Here is a 20,839-nt window from a genome sequence, read left to right as displayed (position 1 = left end):
TTATGTAGTGTTTGGTTTGATGTATTAAAAATAATATATTTTATATAATTTTTATTAAAAAAATTATTTGACAAAAATACCCTCCACTTTCTTTCCAGTAAAATCCAAATCAACAAATTGAAGCCCCCGTGTATTTTTCTTCCTTCTCCCCTCTTCACTGTTTTCCGCTCTGTGTGTGTATTTTTACTCTGGTGTTCTTCTCACTATTCTCTGCGTATGGATCTGTATGTTTTTTTTCCGCTTTTTGTGTTTCTACTCTGTATCAGATTGTGTGTGAGTATTAAATGTGTTCTCAGTTCTTCTTTATGAATTGTGATTCCATTGTTACTATGAAGTCTCTCCGTTAGTGTTATGCTCGTCGTCTAACGAAAACTTCATTGTTTCGTCATGGCCGGCGTTGCTTTTTTTGCAGTGAAATATGAAATTAGCATTCTACCCTAATATTCACTTCGTGTAAATCAAAAATCCTGGGTAACGAAACCAGCGAACTTTCCATTGGAAAAAAGAGAAAGAAATTAGAAAAACAAGAAAAATTAAACAGAGAAAAAACTTGAGCAAATTATAATATTCAATTTCTTTGGTATAAAAGATTCAAAAGATAAGCTACTTTGCAACAATTTTATATTATTTACAAGATTCAATTTCCAGTAAAATGAGTATATGGAACAAGATCGAAAAAAGAATTGAGAAAAAATTGAGGGATAAATTAATCGTTTAATAAATTAATGCATGTATTGAAAGTTTTGTATTACTAACACATAGAAAAATGGTGGTATTAACTAATGCTTGCATTAGTTGTTATACATTGATTGAAAAAGTGTACCAAACAAGGTATCAGCGATGCATAGAGCTAATGTATGCATTGATTTTCTTATCAAACTCTACCAAACGACCCCTAATAGTATTATTGTGCATTTCTGCTAGATTTTAATTGGTATAGTAATTTATTTCTCCGAACTCTACAATTTCCAATAATCAAGAGTATCAGGAAAAAAAGAACAAATATAAAAAGGTCTAGTATGTAAAAAGATAAATAAGCTAAAGTTAGAGGAGCTTAATGTAATTTTCAGAACAAAATCACAACTATAAATTCCCTATTTTTTTAATTTTCAGAATCCAAATGGCTAAGAACAAAAAGCGCGGCCGTAGCTCCGCCACATCTCGGCGGTTGAAGATGTATAATAATAGGCCAAAACGTGATCGTAAGGGCAAAATATTGAAGCATGAATATCAATCAAAGCATCTTCAGTTAACAAGGATACAGCCAGATCCCCGCTGGTTCAGTATGTTACCTCCGTCTGATCACTTTTTCACTTTACAGTTTCAAACCAAATTAAGTTTTATGAATGTATGTCGAATCTATATAGTTTATGATATTTTTTTAACCGTAGTGTCTGGATCATCTTTCGCGTACCTTGACTAAATCCTCGGGATATCTACCAGGCGATATAAGCGAAGGAGTTACCACTTACCAGGTTGTATTGTGCAAGCTGATGAAGATGAAGTTGCTGACTATTGCCTTACGCTTAGTACTGAAGTTAGTCATTTTAGTCTGCTCAAAGTGATAGATTTAGATGATCCTCGATCGGGTGTAGGCAGAATACGGGCATAGGAATTTAGAACACCTATGTGCTGGTAAACGAAAACCACCTCGACCGGATTAGAGTAAACAATACAATGTCGAATCAGGCCGCCCTTTGCGGACATCAGTTTTCCCAAAATAAAGGGAGAGTTGTTACCTAATCTCTGTTATGAGCCACATTTGTTGTGTGTGTCGAGGAAGATTATTATTGCATGAAGGCTTACCATTAAGGAGTCAGCATTCCTCTCTTACATGCCCTCCCTTGTTACAATGAGTGCAATGTAAGAGAAGAAGTCGACATTCCTCTCTTACATGTCCTCACGTATAACAATGGGAAGAGTCACCTAGTATTTTTTGTCTCTACTAGGATTTGAACCTAAGACCTCAGGTTCTCAACTCACTTCATTGACCATTAGGTCACACCCTTGTGTGCTCTGTATAGTTTATGATATAATTAGTTTAAAATATGAAATTTGGTTGAATTGACGCTATTAGTGAGAAGTGTTCAATAATTGGGTCACAGGAGCAGGGTTTATTGATGTTTAAATCTAGCTGAATATACTTTGATTTCTTATTGTTCAATTGCTATATATGATGGATTAACTTGCTCGTAGTGGATACTCTGTTTCGTTTATGAAAGAATTATATGAAACACCCGAATGTTCTTTTTGTCAAGTATTTAACAATATGAAATGTACTACTAGACGTATATGATGCAAATATTAATGACTCTACTGTTTTGATTTCCCAGGACGTCCTATGGATAAACCTGGTTAATGTAATAGCTTAGAAGTTTATATATATATTTTGCCTTTGCCACTGAGAAAACATATGAAACGTCTGAATTTGATATGATTTTCGAATTGTATAGTCAATACTCAGGTGATTAGTCAGGAGAAATTGGAATCCTTTACAGAAGAGATCCAGGATCGGCTTTCCAGCAACTACAGTGTTATATTGAACAAGAAGAATTTGCCCATGTCCCTTGTGAATGAGCACCAATAAGGTATGCACGGTGTCTTTTCCTTGAGCTTGCTGTTTAAGGGCTTGGTTTGTTTGTCTACTTGTGTTTTTCTAATACTCTCTCAGGACGGAGGCACATCTATCTAATGACACCGCTTCATCGCAATATTTCCCTAAATATATATACACACACAGAGCATGCCAAAATATAAACTTAATGAATGGAAACGAACAAGAATTGACAAATAGTACATTTTAGTATATTTGGTAAGGTTTCATTTCCTTAAAAGGAAGGTTGGAGGGCAGGGACGGATCCTCCACCATTAAGATAATATGTTCATCTAAACCTAGTACTTTTGACGCAAAGTATGAATTCACGTGTACAAGTTCACTAAAATTACAATTATAGTAGATATGAATACATACTTTAAAATATAATGAGTTAATGCTAAAATATTAGAGGTTTAACCCGTTGAGTTTAAATCATCTGCCTCTGTCGGATGTTCGATTCTTGGTGTGTTGTTAGCTTTGTCAAACTAATTTAATTAGAGATCATAGAGAGTTGAATGCTTGACCTATCCAATGAATAAATGATTAAATCGAAAAAGTTATTTCAACACTACTGAATTCAGAATCATAAATTTGAAAAACTAAAAATCATTTTCTGGAAGGAGAGCCTTGGAGTAACTAGTAAAGTTGTTGCCATGTGACCAGGAGGTCACGGGTTCAAGCCTTGAAAATAGCCTCTTGCAGAAATGCAAGGTAAGGCTGCGTACTACACCCTTGTGGTGGGGCCCTTCCCCGGACACCGCGTATAGCGGTAGCTTTAGTGCACCGGGCTTCCCTTTTTTTAAAAATCATTTCCTGGGATTTCGCAAATTTTGGATCTTGGTTTGGTGTTGTTTTTTCCTCAACTTTTTATCTCTCTTGTCATTTTTTCAATTTATGCATTATATTCAATTCTCTAAACGTTGACACTGCATGCTAAATTTCTGCCTCCTCCTCCTCCTTGCCCCGTCCCCCGTCTGTATTTGTCACACTGGTTAATGTCTTTCTTATACCTCGAAACAGTATCCTCCTCAAAATTACAATACTCGATTCCTTTTTATGTTTACTACCTTTGTCTTCTGTTGTCTTTGTGAAGAAAGAAAAAGCTCATCATCTTGACAGTGAGCCTGAGCCTTCTGCTGATGCTTTAGGACCTAAAACAAAGAGCAAACACCCAAACCATTTTGATTCATTAGCCAAAAAGGCCGATACATTATGAAATGAGACTGTTATTTCTATATATATGCATTCTTATACCGATCAAAAGAATTGTTTCCACCTTCTTGATATGCTCTTTTAGAAATTAGATGGAAGCTTTCTAAGAACACAAAATGTTTGATTTGAATCCATCGTTATTTTATCATCCAGTAAACAATTTTTTTATTTTTTTGCAGATGTCCCTCCACGGTTCATGAAGAGACAGACCATCTAATTCCAACATTTTTTCCCAAGAGTCCGAGATTTTTCAAGTATTATGAAAGCGAGAAGCCAAAATAAGATTAGACAACTCAGTTTTTTAGTTAATTTTAGTAACCTGGTAGTTAAGTTCTGAACAGTGCTGCTAGAATAGCGATTAGTCACCGTTGCTGCTGACTCCAGTGCTGCTAGATTAGCGACTAGTCACCGTTGCTGCTGACTCAAGTGCTGCTAGAATAGCGATTAGTCACCGTTGCTGCTGACTCTGGACTTAGAGGAAACAACTCCGCGATGAGTTGGTTCTTTTCATTCGTTTTTTGATTGACATTTACTTTCCAGAAGTTCTTTTGGCGTTTGATATGACAGAATCTTCTGATAAAAAATGATGGCAGGATCAGGCTCATTTGTGTACATTCTTGTCTCCTACTTGGCGACATAAACGCCAAGTAGAAAAGGTTATTTCCATACATTGCTACTATAGTATGGAAAAGGTTTTTAGAAAGCTAATATAATTATATTTGTAATGTGACTAAAAAAAATAACTCAAACTGAACCACGAACACGCTATCTATAATTTGCTAATTTTTACTTCTTTATTTATTTCTACAAACTCGAAAAGCTCCAGAGCAACAACAATAATATATCTCATGTATTCTAACAATGTTTATTTCTACAAACTCGAAAAGCTCCAGAGCAACAACAATAGCAGCAACATATCTAGTGTATTTCTACAACGTAGTATCTGGCCTCTGAGAGGGTAACGTGAACACACTCCATACCATCAACTCATTAAAATAGAAAGGTTATTTTCGAAAGACCCCCAGCTCAGAACAAGAAATAATATAAAAATAAAAAGGCTATTTCTGAAAGACCCAAAGACCCCTAACTCAAAACAAGACAATATAAAACCAAAAGTTCGAAAGCAAAATTGAAAAAAACTAGTATACCAAAACATATTTAAGCTAAACTTAGAGCATCATAGAGTAATTTCCCAAAAGAAACAAAATTCACACACATTGAAAAGCTAGGTTTTAGTTGTATCACCTCCCTTTCAGCCGACTCTAAAACCCTAAATTTCATTCTTAGTAGCTGAACCAGTAATGGCGAAGAAGAAAGAGAAGTCGGTAAACGTATCCGGAAAGCCAAAGCATTCATTGGACACTAATAGAGATGTTAGCGCAGCCAAAAATGGCCGTAGTGCAGCCACTGTGCGGCGGCTTAAGATGTATAATACAAGGCCAAAGCGGAATCCTCAGGGACATATAATTAAGCATGATTTACAATCGAAGGAATTGCCGTCAACAAGGATACAACCAGATCGCCGTTGGTTCGGTATGTACTGAGCTCGAAAAGTTTCACTTGTAGTGATTCATACTAAGTGTGTTATTAATAATTTGAACAAATACATTCCTTTGCTCGTTGAGGTGTGCGAAAGCTGGTCCGGACACCACCACCACCACCAACAACATACCCAGTGAATTCCCACCAAGTGGGGTCTTTGGGGGTAAAATGTACGCAGTCCATACCACTACCTCCGAAGAAGAAGAAGTAGAGGTCCGGACACCATGGTGATTGGGGGTGGGGGAAGTGTTAATATTGGGGTGAAGGGAATATTAATGTTAAAATTCAGCTGGAGACTGATTATTTTAAGCTCAATGTGAGTTTTTTTCTAGTTGGATTTGCTTCTCCACCGTTTTTAGATTGGGTAAGACTTAAGAGACTGCCGGAGCAAACTCCAGGCGAATATGAAGCATATGGATATAATTTATGCCTTGGAATGGAGAATTTTGTTGTTACAATATCATCTCTGGTCAATTAATGATTTATGGCTTCATTTATTTAGTTGTCAAATAGACTTGATTTGGTTGCTGAATTCTTGTAGAATTGGCACTGGATTAGGGGAAGCGTTACATTCTGATTGGATGGTTGTTGCATGTTGTTTCGTAGCAATGTATTGTATCGTATCGTATTGTATTGTATTTTGTTAATGAATACAACGTTTGGATAGTTTACATAATCTCATACATCAACATGAAAAAGGTAGGGTGCAGTGTGGAGCTACTATAAAAAGGTATATAAAGGTCAAAATGAGAATATTAAATGATTAGTAAAGACAAAATGAGAAAAAAGAAGGTAATGGCGCGATCAAACCAAATCTTTTGTTACTTAGAATGGGACTTTTCGTCGTTGCCTATCAATTGATTTAACTATGCGATACAAGAAAATTTAAGTAACAATAAAACAAACATTGTATATAAACTAACAACACAATACAATACACAACAGATAACAACCATCCAAACATATAATATTGGGATGGAGGGGGTTATATTCAGCTGATTTTCAAAGGTCAATTAATTGCTTCTTTTGTGTATAGCTGAACTATGTTGAAATAGTTGAATTAGGTATTGATTTTCCTACTTCACAGGTAATACTCGGGTGGTCAACCAGAAGGAACTGGAGTTCTTTAGAGAAGAGCTCCAAACCCGGCTTTCCAGCAACTACAATGTTATATTGAAAGAAAGGAAGTTGCCCATGTCCCTTTTAAATGATCATCAGAAGGTATGCAGAGTTCTTTCCCCTTGGCCTTATCATTTAACGACTTGTTATTTTGTTCCTGCTGAATCAATGTGAACCTCCTTACTCTGCTCACTGATAGTATCAGAACTCTAATGCATACATATTATTATATGATTTGGGAGCTTCCTGTGTTACACACACACATACTTTTTGTGTGTTTGTAGAATAATGTGTCAGATTGAGGATAAATCTTACTGCTTTTATGCTTAATTCTGCAGTATGTTTGCTAATATTGTTCTCTTTTTAATTAAAGCAAGTAAAAGTTCATCTTCTTGACAATGAGCCTTACGCTGATGCTTTTGGACCAAAGACAAAGAGGAAACGCCCCAAACTTATGGCATTAGATTATGAAGCCTTAGCTAAGAAGGCTGATATGTCTCAAGGTATGAATTTGAGAAGCATCTCCTGGCTGCCAAGTTTCATGTAAAAGTTGTTTGGTCAAGCACTTCAGTAGCTATTTGCTTTAACAGAATTTAGTTATGGATTTTGGCAGATAACTTCGAAGACAAACATGGTGCTAGCACCTCCATGGATGAAAATGAAGATGGGTTCAGAGATCTTGTTAGGCACACAATGTTTGAGAAAGGACAAAGTAAACGAATTTGGGGCGAACTTTACAAAGTCATAGACTCTTCTGATGTTGTTGTTCAGGTTTGTTTCATGGCTTTAAACTCCCTGTTATTTCTAGTATCTAACGTGGAGGATGTTATATGTTGTTGATGTTCTTCCAACTAGAAGCATTTTGGGTGAAAAATGCAAATATTCACCTGTAGCCAAGTGTAAAACAACCATATCATACTTAACCACTTGTACCAGGCACAACTTGTCTGCCCTGAATTTTTCCATGTTGCTTATTTGGTGGATCCATGATGTTCCAGTTAGTATAGAAGATTGAATATTGTTCATAGAGAATCATGCTATGTTTTAGATTCTGTACTTTGTGGTATGGCTCTTAATTACAAGAGAGTTCCCTATTATTAATTAAATTGTTTACCTTATTCAAAAAAACACCTTTCTGCCGTCTGTCTGCTTCTTATGGACAGTGCAATGTTCTGTTGTAGTTTTCTCTGTAGGACTAAGGAGGAAAATTTAGGATATTTAGATGTGAGGGCTAATTCTGGCAGTCATAACTTACTGTGGTTAACCTGGATTGCAGGTTCTTGATGCCAGAGATCCCTGTGGTACAAGGTGCTACCATTTGGAGAAGCATTTGAGGGAAAATTGCAAGCATAAACATATGGTCCTTTTGCTGAATAAGGTTTGCTATTATTTTATAGTTGTTTATAATCTGCACTTTTGGATGTCAATTTTAACTTTAGGACTTGACCCAATTGATAATTTCTTCTGCCTATATAGTGTGATTTGGTCCCTGCTTGGGCAACAAAGGGATGGCTTAGAGTGCTATCCAAGGAATATCCAACTCTGGCATTTCATGCAAGTGTCACCAAGTCCTTTGGAAAGGTATTCTTGTAGCATCTTTTGATCTTGCCCCACCTCTGAATACATACACCCAAGCACCATACTGATGTGTCAAATTTTCCCTTCTTCATGTTCCTTTTAATATATTTGAAGTCATGGCTAGATGTGCATGTGCCCCTTGTGGGTAACTCTTTCACGTTGCTTATTTTCTTTTCTTGTGTGTTCAGGGTTCTCTTTTGTCAGTACTGAGACAGTTTTCTCGACTAAAGAGCGACAAGCAAGCAATCTCTGTTGGTTTTGTAGGCTATCCCAATGTTGGCAAGTCATCAGTTATTAATACACTGCGCACAAAGAATGTAAGCTTTTCCATCATAGTTCTTCTGCCTTTTCCACGCTGTTGTAATCGACTTTGCTCATTTTGTTTCTGTACTCAATATTTTTGTCTCCTTGAGAATCGTTTTTCCTGTCATACTTCTTTGTTAGACACGATGGGTGAATTGCAGAATTTGTAACTTCACTTGTTGCACTCTCTTAATGTGCGACCCTTTGCCTAATACGATTCCTCATCATTATAAAAAAAATTGTGATTGCCATTCAAGCTGTTCCCAAATTTGACATTAGTTTATCAAGTGATGCTGCTTCTAAAAAGATTTTCCGAACTGGATTCATGAGTATCAGACGTTTATATGGTTCTAAAACTTAATTTCCTCTCCTTTCACCTTCTCCCTAAATATAAAATAATGGAAATTTGTTTTCTTCTCGAGTAATGGAAGTTGTTTTATGCATCACTTGTATTTGGCATCTAAAAAGTCAAATCTTGAAATGCTATCTTACTTTGAGTACTATTCTCAGACAACCACATTCATTTTGATTTGGTGGTGGACTTACCTTTGCCCTTCCCTTTGGAATAGGTGTGCAAGGTGGCTCCTATCCCAGGAGAGACTAAAGTGTGGCAGTACATTACACTTACAAAGAGGATCTTCTTGATTGACTGTCCCGGTGTAGTTTATCAGAATCAGGATTCCGAAACAGATATAGTCTTGAAAGGCGTGGTATGTGTCTTCTACTTTTGCTAGATCAGGCTTGTGCTTGTGATGTCTCAAAGTTGCTTTTCTTTTTTACCTACAGCTTTACTTTTAGTTTCTCTGGATGATATAAAGACTTCGTTATAAAAAGGAATATTAAGGCATAGGCCTGATGTTGCCTGGATAATCTTGTTTCTTAAATTTTGGTCTTCAATAAAGAAAAATGCCAGAAAAGTGTTCTTACAGGGAATTGAGATCCTATATCCTATTGTATTCACCTTGTAAAGTATTTTGATGTAGTTTTCCTGGTTGCGTCTGGTATTAATAATGGAAGACACATCATTGTGTTGTACAATATCTTCCTTTCATTAGAGAGTCCTCTGCCTCCTCTCGCAGTTGATGAAATATTCTTTGTCTATTTCCTCTTTGCTGTAAGGACGAGGTTCTTTGACTGCATCTAAATTTGCCGTGCCATCTCCAGGTACGGGTGACAAACCTGCATGATGCTTCTGAACACATTGGCGAAGTGTTGAATCGCGTTAAGAAGGAACATCTTCAAAGAGCTTATAAGATAAAGGATTGGTAAATTTTCTTATCATTTGATTATGGTTGTAGATTTCCTTGAGTATTCAGCAGGATGTTCTTCTAGTTTGTTTAGCCTGCTTAATGGAACGCAGTGTTGTACCTGCTTCGCTAGTTTGTTCTATTATATATGTACATTTGGTCAAGAGGATCTCACCACTGAAAATGAGAATCATGCACATTTTCAGCAGTTTGTGTTGACACCCAAAATCCATATCCATAATCTTTGTTCTGCTGTAATGATTTTGTGATATTCCAGGGTTGACGACAATGACTTTCTTCAACAGCTATGCAAGTCAACAGGCAAACTTCTGAAGGTATGTTCTGAAGTATTTTCTTTGTTGTTCGTCAGCTTTAACAGGACAATAACTTAAAATGATTCTTCTGACGTTCATCAGTTCATGTAAGACAAAGTGAAGCTCACTAGATGAACACTTCGTAGTCGAGATTAAAGTTATGTGGCAATTATTCCGTGCCTATTGTTTGACAGAATAATTGAGAACTCAGTAGGCCTCTAGTGAGGTGTTGATAGTGAAGTATCTATTTCAGGTTGAGCTAAGTGGCAGGGTGCATGAATATTCAAAGAATTGATTAAAATCCAAATAAGTACTTCTCGTAAAAGTACATTCTTTCTAAGTTAATATGGGTTTAGCTTGTATCCTATCCTCAAAAACTAAAACCAAGGTATTAATTGTATGAGTTTCAGGATTTTCTCGTCTTTCAAAATCAATACTAAAACTTACTGTTGGAGTCTAATTGTAGAACCACCGAATAGAAAAATTTAGGCATTGTAGCTTATCTAGTCTCCTCATGTCAGGCTTGGTTAAATTTTAATTATTTATCCGAGCTACTGGAAATATATATGCAGAAATTTCTGTTTTTTAAAATTTGTGGAAAATCTAGGTGAAGTAAGCATTAGATTACTTTAAACTATTCCACTTATTTTTTAATTTTGAGTTTTCAGGGTTATTTGTTCAGTATCCTTTAGAGATCTCCTAGGAGGCTTAGCTGTCTGGAGCAAAGAGGGATTTGATACCATAGTTGGACCAGTTAAACGAATTGCATAATGGCTAGGATTTTGGGTTCTGGGTCAAGCGTATCTCAACATGGCAGAAATGCGGATGTTGCGCTGGATGTGTGGACTGACTAGAGGGGATAGAGTTCGGAATGAGACTATCCGGGAGAAGGTTGGTGTGACTTCAGTGGAGTGCAAGATGCGGGAAGCACAATTGAGATGGTTCGGACACGTGAAGAGGAGGGGCATGGATGCCCCGGTCCGTAGGTGTGAGAGGCTAGCGTTGGATGGTTTTAGGCGGGGTAGGGGTAGGCTGAAGAAGTACTGGGGCGAGGTGATCAGGCGGGACCTGGAACAGTTACAGCTCACCGAGGACATGACCCTAGATAGGAAGGTCTGGAGGGCGCGAATTTCGGCAGAGGATTAGGGTCAGTTTGGGTCGCTAGTGTAGGAAATTACTTGGTGGGGGTTTTATTCCTGTTATGATTCCGTCTTCCGTGTTCCATGTTTTATTCCGAATCTGTGTGCTTTCCTCTGCTTTATATTACTTATATTACTTATGGGTGCCGTATTTATGTTATGTAATCTGCTTTTGTGCTTTACTATGTGTTTGTGTGGTATCTCGTGTCTTGAGCCGGGGGTCTATCGGAAACAGCCTTTCTACTTCATCAGAGGTAGAGGTATGGACTGCGTACATCTTACCCCCCCCAGACCCCACTAGGTGGGAATACACTTTGTTTGTTGTTGTTGTATCTGTTACCAACATGTTTAGGGATTAACATATTTGGTCAATTGGGTTTACAAACTTAGCAATGTGCCTAACATCCTTCAACTGGGGTGTATACTTTTGCTTTTATTTAGTGCTTATGGTTGTCGACAGAGTAGTGATGGACTGTAATTTGATGTAAGCTTATTTGTGCTATCCAGGGAGGCGAACCTGACTATAAGACTGCTGCGAAGATGATACTCCATGATTGGCAAAGAGGCAAAATTCCATTCTTTGTTCCACCTCCAAAGCTGGATGACGATGCCTCTGATGAGCAAAATGTACTCGTCTCTGAGGCTGACCCAACCGTGGATGAAGATCAGGCCATGGCTGCTAAAAAAGCTATTGCTGACGTCGTTTCATCACAGCAACTGAAAGAAGTTCCTGTTCAGGAAGATCTATTCAGCAAGACTGAATTGTTGGGTGAAAATTGATAAGGGCGGGTTCATCTTATTGGCTTGTAATTGTTCTAGCACCGTGAAAGGCAACAGCCACTCCACAGTTTTGAAGATATACCCCAACTTACTTGAGATTGAAGCTTGTTCCTTGTCTAGGTGAGCAACACAATATTTAGCCAACTTAGCTATTCTTGTCGTCAAGTTTTCATATGCTGTCATGCCTTTCTAAGTTATTGCAACTTATATCAATGTGTTCTCTTGGTTAGTTGTAGGACTCGTATATTTATCTTTCTGGGTCAGTCCCATGACTAACTTTAAGGTACGCTTTACCAGTCCCCTCCATTGTTAATTTGGCAGGCATTTGGAGGTTGAAGTTGTGTTTGGACTTTCATTTGAAAAATGTAGAGGCTGGCGTTCACTTATTCAGTTTTACCAACTCGAATAAATTAAAGCGAAAATCTACGTTGGTTATGATTTAGTGCAACGTAATTTTTTCATTCTTAATCAAAGATTTCGACTTCAAGCGTTAGGATATATCGTTTCTTTGTTATGCTTTACCCAGTCTAAATTTAGTTGGGCTCCAATCCATACAAATAGATAGATATCAAGTTGGAAATCAAAAAGGGAAATGGAGTGAAACATTGACATATACGTAGGCAATAGGCATACATTTTCTTTTCCGGGTTCAAATAAGCTAATTCTTGATTCTTTTGATAAGTGAGATGATAAGAATTATCTCAACATAAAATTTGAGATTAACTTTATCTTATGTTTGGTTTAAGGTATCGGCTAATCTCGAAATTATTTTAGTACTAAAATTACTACCCCTTATGAATGGTAGGACAATATTTTCATGAAATATTCTTGCGTATCCCATACACGTACCAAACTTATGTCCAAACGGTTCCTTATTTTCCTGGGCTTATAGTGCCCCCGAACATCGGCAGGTATATATTCAACAAGTATAAATAACATAAATATCAACCCTTTTGAAAGTAATTACATTCTTTCCCATCTTTTTAATTAATTTACTCTCTTCCTATTAATATACATAATATAACCGACATATACATAACATTCTGTGTATATTTATTGAGATTTTTGCAATATGGTTAAGGAGTTGAGATTTTTTGTAATATTGAAATATAAGTTGTGTATTTGTGTAATTTTTAGATTCAACAACAATAATTGTAGTGCATGTGTATGTAATAAATGCCAAGTCAACTAAAGCCTACCACCACAAAAGTTATTTCAAAGTCCTCATGTGAATTGAATTGGCTGCCTAAATTTTGATTTAGTGACAAACTCTAGATACTAGTTTTGACTCAGTCAATTTTGAATTACTATAAATTTATAATCATATTGCATACTAACACGTACTACTAGTAGTAATATTATAGTAAGACTTTGAAACAGTAAATTATCAATTATAGTAAGTTACAATAACTAGAATGTATTGTTTTTATATTTGTAAGGAAGTCAAAGGGCATGTTCACGCGTAAGAGCATGAGAAATTTATAATAATGTAAAAATAACATAAATCTCAACCTTATTAAAATTATTTACTCTCTTTCGATTCATATACATGACAGAACCGACATATACATAGAAACCTTTGTATACAAGACCAGCATATATATAACAAGATCGATTCATATACATAGCAAGTATGACAAGGCCGACATATACATAATAAAGCTGATTCATATACATAACAAAGTTGATTCATATACATAACAGGGCTAATATATACATAGAAAGCAATGTATATGTATTTTTAGAGAAAAATGAGATTTTTGTAATATGTTTGGAGAGATGAGATCTTTTGTAATAAGTGAAACTTAAGTTGTGAGTTTATGTAATTTTTAGTAATAACAATCTCTTTTTGAATTTTAAGGAAAAAATCAAAACTAGAAACAAGAAGCTAATAATTAAAAAAATGCTTCAATATTCTATTGAATGAACAATAAATCTACAAAATCTACTACTGCCATCTTATTACACAATCAACATTTCAATCAAGGCATCAGCACATAAATTGAAACGAATGGAATAGTTGATTTAATTGAGAATTTCAAATAAATATTTTCAAGGCTAAAGAGAATTGTTATTCAGGCATTAACTCTTCAAGTTATTCCTCCCTTAATTGAATTGGCATATAGATAGGGAGTAGGGACTTAATTATTATTTTTAATGTAATTAACTATATTTGATTGTGCCTAACATGCAGTTGTCCCTTGGATTTATTATTAGTGGGCATAAATTGATAGCCTGCCTTAATTATTTGTGATTTGTAGCTAGCAAATAACGATATCCATTATCCACATGTGCCATGTTGTCCTATTTTGGACTTGGGATAATATATAATTGAATAATTAGTTCATCACCTTAAACAGAAAAAAAATAAAATTAATATGAATTTCTGTTTTTTTGCTTATACAAATATGAAAGAACATCGTCGAAAACAAATTTTAACTTATACAACAACAACAAACCCAATATTTTCCCAAATAGTGGGCCTGGGGTAAGATGTATGCAGTCCATACTACTATCTCCGGAGAAGTAGAAAGACTGTTTCCGATAGACCCCCAACTCAAGACAAAGAATAGTAAACAAATTCGTAATAAAACATTAAACAAGATGACAAGACATAAATACGCCACCCACAAGGAGTAATAAACAAAGAACAGTCAACAAATTCGTAAAAAAACATGCAACAAAGTGATATAACAAGAATAATACACCGACCAAGTAATGACCTACCCCAACGACCCAAGCTGGCACTAGCCTTCTATCCTAATTTGCGTCCTCCAGATTTTCCTATCCAAGGTCATGTCCTCAGTGAACTTTAACTGCTTCATGTCCCGACTAATCACCTCTCTCCAGTATTTCTTCGGCCTACCCTTACCCCGCCTGAAACCATCCAACGCTAGCCTCTCACACCTACGAACCGGGGCATCCGTGCCCCTCCTCATCACGTGTCCGAACCATCTCAATCGCACTTCCCGAATCTTGTCCTCCACCCAAGTCACTCCAACCTTTTCCCGAATAGTCTCATTCCGAACTCTATCACCCTTAGTAAGCCCACACATCAAACGCAACATCCGCATTTCCGCCACCTTCAATTTTTAAATGTGAGAGTTCTTGACTGGCCAACACTCCGCTCCATACAACATGGCCGGACGAACTGCCACCCTGTAGAATTTGCTTTTAAGTTTGGGCGGCACCTTCTTATCACACAACATCTCCGAGGCGAGCTTCCACTTCATCCATCCTGCCCCAATACAGTGGGAGACATCCTCGCCAATCTCACCGTTCCCCTGAATCATAGACCTGAGATACCTGAAACTATCCCTCTGACACACTACATATACTTGGGAATCCAACCTAACTACCACCTCGTTCTCCTGCCTCAAGTCATTAAACTAGCACTCCAAATATTCTGTCTTGCTCCTACTCAACCTGAACCCTTTAGACTCAAGGGTTTGTCTCCACTCCTCTAACTTATCATTCATACACCCCCGCGTCTCATCAATCAAAACTATATCATCTGCAAAAAGTATACACCAAGACACCTCTCCTTGAATACGCCGCGTCAACACATCCATCACCAAAGCAAACAAAAACAGGCTAAGAGTAGATCCCTGATGCAACCCTGTCAAGACAGGGAAATGCGCTGAATCTCGGGTCCTATGACCCCTTAGATTATTTTTTATCGTATTTTTGTGGCATATATTTGTCAGTTGGACCATTGTGTGAATACACGCACCCACAAAGTCGAGACGTGTTATAGCAAATTTCGTCAAAGTTTAGGTATGTTCCGGATTTTTTCGGTTGTAATTAAACATCATGTCTTAAAGAGATCAAAGTTTCATTATGTTCTTGATCTGACATAACACAATGAGTATTATAAGTTACCTCAGTTTATTTGTCTTATAATTTTGCCAGTGAATAATTGGATTAATCATATATAGGAAATGTAAATTAAATTTCTCGAATGATCACTCAAAGTTAAGAAAATTATGGAACAAGTTAGCCATTCTGCTTTGTTTTATATAAATAAGCTTGTATGTTATATCTTAGAAAATCATTAATATCAAATTGTGAACTTAAGATTCACCAAAAATCCTTTTTGATATTTTTAAGTTTTTAATTTTATATTTCATATGAGAATCAATTACTCGAAGTTTCTGATATTTTATTCAATATTCAGGAGGGTTTTTACCCCATTCCCCTAAGTAAGTATTCATTTGATTTTTTCTTGTCCCCACCTTTTTGAATTATTGAGATAATAAAGAGGCTTTATGCATCAAAAGATTAAGAACTTTTAACTTTATTTCACAAGATGAGGTTTGAGTACAATGGATTTCTTATCAATTGTGTCTTTTATTTCTTTGTCTATTTCCTTTATGGATAATTACACATACAAACAATGTGTTATACAAATTCAGAATTTAAAATTTATAGATTATAAATTTGTAGTATTGTTTTGCGATTATATGTTGTTTTTGTTTATTGTTTATTATCGCTTGTATTTTCATTATGTCTTTTTCTGATCTATTTTTGTCTTGAGTCGGTGGTCTATCGAAAACAATTTCTTTACCTCACCACTGAAGTAAAGGTACAATCTACGTACATTCTACCTTCTCCAGACTCCATCATGTAGAAATCTGAAGAATATTGGATTGGTTCACCCACCCCTTTGAAATTATAAAAGGAATTCACTAAGAACAAAATACGTACCTTTTCTCCCTCTCTAGAAAAATAAACACGGGAAAAGTTTTTTCCTTGAAGATTCTTCCCAAAATCTAGAACGAACTTTTGTAATTAGTACGTGATTATAGACTGTGGCTATTTCGGCGTAGTTTATATTTATGTATACATGTGATTGCATTGTTCGACGAGTAAAATAAACTCAATAATTCTACAAATTGTGTGTTTGATTAAATTCTTCAAAAGCACTCAATATATGTCATTTTTGTTGTATATATATACCTAGTATTTCAGCAAAAAATAATTGAATCTAGATAAATTCGTAATTATATTACTGTAGATTGGATAGTGATTACACAAGGCCATGTTGTATAGTAAGTATTAAAGAATAAGTTGAGAAAAGACATCTTTTCCTCCTGAACTTGTCGTCATAATTCACTTTAGTACTTATACTTAACTTCCGTTTATTTATCTCCTTAACAACTTTCAAATGAATTAAATTCCCCCCTATAGCTGACGTGGCCAAAAAAAAAAAAAGAGCGAGTGAATTTTTTAGTTTTTTTTAAAAGACCACTTTATTGCTATTATTATTATTATTATTATTATTATTATTACATACATACATATATATATAACATTAAAAGAAAAATGTCTTCATAGAAGACATTTTCATCTTCTTCATCCACCCCCCCCCACCCCCATCCCCACCCCACCCCCAACACTCCATTTCTTCATCTTCTTCATACCCCCACCTCGTTTCTTCGTAATTTCCTTCCTATCAAGTCCTAATTAATCCAAAATTTTATTTTTCGACAATCAAAAAAGGTTCAAGATTGATGAACAAGTTTGATTCTTGGCCAAGAATTTTATGTCATGGGAATATCATCTATGCCATTTTCGAATTTCAGACAGTTTATGCCATTTTTGTAGACATTTTTGAGTAAGAAATTGAAAATTTAGGAGTTTTGAAATTTTGGGTTTTGGTTAATATGAAAAAATTTGGATTTGAGATTTTGTGTATTGATGTGTTTTTGTGATCATGTACTTGTATTTAGTTCATTGATGGATTTGCTCAAGCTAATTCAAGTTAATTTTGCATTTGATGAAGAAAAAAAATCATTGAAAAAGCTTGTGGTAATGATGAAAGAAATAGAAAAAGTGATGCTTTTATGTGAAGAAGAAGAACGAGGAGGAAGGGGAGGGGACGGGGGCTGCTGTCTAATGAAGAAGTAGAAGGAATTGGGGTAGGGTCTATTTTATTTATATAAAATATATTTTTTTATAAAAAATATACTCTTTTAAATATAAATATATATATATATATATATAATATATAAAAAGTTAGTGTGTGGCATTATTAAAAAAAATATATATATATCTTACGTGGCAAGTGACATGGCACTGATTTGGCAATGACGTGGCGCGTTTGTAGCGCACTCTCCGTCGTGAGAGTGGTATTCAGTTTTGAAAAGTGAAAATAATTCACTTTAAAGATGTTAAGGGGAGTAGATAAATAGAAGTTATGTTTAATTGTTAAAGTGAGTTGTGGCGACAAGCACAAGGGTAAAAGATGTCTTTTCTCGAATAAGTTTGCTTGGAGTATGGTATTTTTATGTTGACATAATAACTAAGCTTTGAGAGTGACTAGCGCTTATTTAATTCTATGACCCCATGAAAAAGGAAAAAAAGATGATGGCATACTACTTTAGAAATGAAAATAAAAACAATAAAGAATAGAATATTTTTATACTTTATTTTTCTAGAATGAACTCTTCATTTTACGGGAATTAATCTTAATAGCTCAGCTCATTAATTAACTTTATTTTCTATCTTGTTGAATTTCCTGCATTGAAGTAATTGGTAAAGTTGTTGCCATGTGATCAGGAGGTCACGGGTTCAAGCCTTGGAAACAGCCTTTGGCAGAAATACAAGGTAATGTTGCGTACAATACACTCTTGTGGTGGGGCCCTTCCCCGGACACTATGCATAGCGGTAGATTTAGAGCACCGGGCTGCCTTTTTGTTGAATTTCCTGCATTAGTAATTTCCTCCTCCATTGGCATATAGTCGTATTTAACTAAGGAACTAGCTCAAGGACCAAAATATTTTTTACACTATAAATGATATTTTTTAAAACTGTTTGAGAATGTTACTAATTTTACATAATCATTACTTATATATAATTATATTTGTAATTATATCTTTTAAATGAGTTGATACAATAATTTTTAAACTATACTAATCAATGTAGATAAGTTAAACAAACAATAAGCAAATACTTCTATGTTTATTTTTACTTGTCAGGTTTCACTTCATGAGCTTTATTTGGTTAACCTTTGGTGCTAAATTCAGCGGCGGACCTATATGTATTTTTTTGGTGCTCCGACACCCATTAAATTCGATACATACTAAGTATAATTATATAAATAAAGTATAAAAATTGGTATAAGCTTCAGAAATTAAAGCACCTAAAAAAACAAGAAGATAGCTGGGTGTTTTGGTTTTCAGACGGAAACTTAAAACTTTGGGCGCCAATATGTGTGTTTGAAACTCACGAGCACCCATGGTTCCTAAATCTTGAATTCACCACTGACTAAATTGAATTTAATTAATTTAATTTTAAATTTTAAATTTAGATGATCAATGACTATACTATAAATTACAATATTTCTTAATAATGTATTGAAAGATACATCTTACAATATTGATCAAAGTTTATATATTTTAACTATAGTAAAGTAAAACATGACATATTATTTTTGTGGATTCATCGTGGGTGAACTTTAATATATTTTTCTATTCAAGTCAAAATCTGCTCAAATATATATATTTCCATGTAATCACTTCAAAAAATCATAATATTTTTCAGCGAAAAATCAATTCGCCTTTGGCATTATTTGATCGAAAATATATTTCATAAAAAACAACAACAATAACATATATTTTTTCCATTCATTTTTACTTGTCACATTTTGCTTTTCGAGAGTTAAACTGCATGAATTTTGATCAACATTTTATAATATATTTTTTCATTATATTAATATGAGAAGAATTACAACTTATAACATTTATCATATAGTTTTCAACCATTTAAATTTTAAAAAGTCAAATTGACTTTTGTAATGCAAAATGTAACAAGTAAAATAAAAGAAAGACTAGATTTTATAAATTAATATTAGCGTACTATATGCAATTTAACAAATAATTCATTTAATCACCATTAAAAGTACTGACTATCCACTTAGATGTTTATGTCTTAATTTTCTTTTAGCGTCATTTATTAAAAGAAATGATATTGTAAGGTATCAAACCTAATCTTCTAACACTAATAACAATTAGAGGTATTTTTTTTTTCTCTTCTTGTATAAATATACATCTTGATGATCTGTAATGATTAATCAATAACTCTACATATCACCAAGTGGGAGTAACTAATTATCAAATAATTACATTTCTAACTCAGCTTAGCTAAGATCCACACAGCACCTAGCTTGATACACTCAGCATGTTATCTTTCTAAGTACTTATTTTTCTTGACGAAATCAAAATTTTCACTAACAAATTGAAATATAAAATAAATATACAATGAAGCTAAGAAGATTCCATTACATTTACTATAATAATAATAATAATAATAATAGCCCCCAAGGGGTGGTTGAGTGGGTTTGAGGGGGACTTCCCATAGTGGAGATCGCGGATTCGATCCATCCCTAATGCCTTCTCAATCGAGCTCGTCGCACGGGATTTACTTAGTGTGATTTACATCTCCTGTATGGTTTATGAGCTATTGCACAGTGAAGAGTTTACCCAGTGCGCACACAGTTCTCACCACAGAGTGCTCACACAAAGAACAGAGGGCGTAAGCGACTGCGAGTTTTCTTGGAGTTTTCAAAAATAATAATAATAATAATAATAATAACTCTGCCAGCCAGCCCCGATCATTTTCCTACACTATTATTATATTACAGAAATATAATATTATAAAAAAGATAGTATCAGATATTTTATTTGGTCTTGTTTGGTGTATCCACGTTCAACATGCATGCCATCATCCACCAACTCAAAAAGTTATCATAATCAAATTATTTGAATTAGTACAATTAACTCTATCAAAATTATTTAAGTACTAGGATTAAGTTACTCATATAAATGACGTAAATTGTCATTTTTTTTGTTTGTGTAACTTAATCAATTACTTAATTAGTTTTTTTTTTCTGCTTTCTCATGTACGTAGGTTCCTTTTTGAGCAATCGATTACATATACACTGTCCGTGCAAATTTATTAAATTAGTGAATTTTAACTTGTTCTTGTATGTTGTATTTACTTAATTTT

The 20,839-nt window shown here is 34.8% G+C and overlaps 1 protein-coding gene and 1 long non-coding RNA gene across 2 annotated transcripts; both read left to right on the top strand.

Moving 5' to 3' along the window:
- The first annotated feature begins 1,137 nt into the window (after window positions 1-1,137).
- On the top strand, window positions 1,138-4,412 carry LOC107877401. Its single transcript, XR_001676351.2, has 3 exons — window positions 1,138-1,283; window positions 2,454-2,588; window positions 3,988-4,412. It is a non-coding gene; the product is annotated as an uncharacterized LOC107877401 (long non-coding RNA).
- Window positions 4,413-4,954: 542 nt separating this feature from the next.
- Window positions 4,955-12,265, top strand: LOC107878673 (nuclear/nucleolar GTPase 2). Its single transcript, XM_016725753.2, has 11 exons — window positions 4,955-5,341; window positions 6,438-6,571; window positions 6,843-6,972; window positions 7,083-7,240; window positions 7,746-7,847; window positions 7,946-8,050; window positions 8,236-8,364; window positions 8,920-9,060; window positions 9,515-9,615; window positions 9,875-9,932; window positions 11,558-12,265. The coding sequence occupies exons 1-11, from the start codon at window positions 5,110-5,112 to the stop codon at window positions 11,828-11,830; spliced, it is 1,563 nt and encodes a 520-aa protein (XP_016581239.1). The 5' UTR covers window positions 4,955-5,109; the 3' UTR covers window positions 11,831-12,265.
- Window positions 12,266-20,839: the final 8,574 nt, after the last annotated feature.

The sequence above is a fragment of the Capsicum annuum genome, chromosome 7 (genome assembly GCF_002878395.1).
Source record: "Capsicum annuum cultivar UCD-10X-F1 chromosome 7, UCD10Xv1.1, whole genome shotgun sequence".
In the NCBI taxonomy this organism is placed as follows: Eukaryota; Viridiplantae; Streptophyta; class Magnoliopsida; order Solanales; family Solanaceae; genus Capsicum; species Capsicum annuum.
This window is presented reverse-complemented; position numbering and strand designations above follow the sequence as displayed.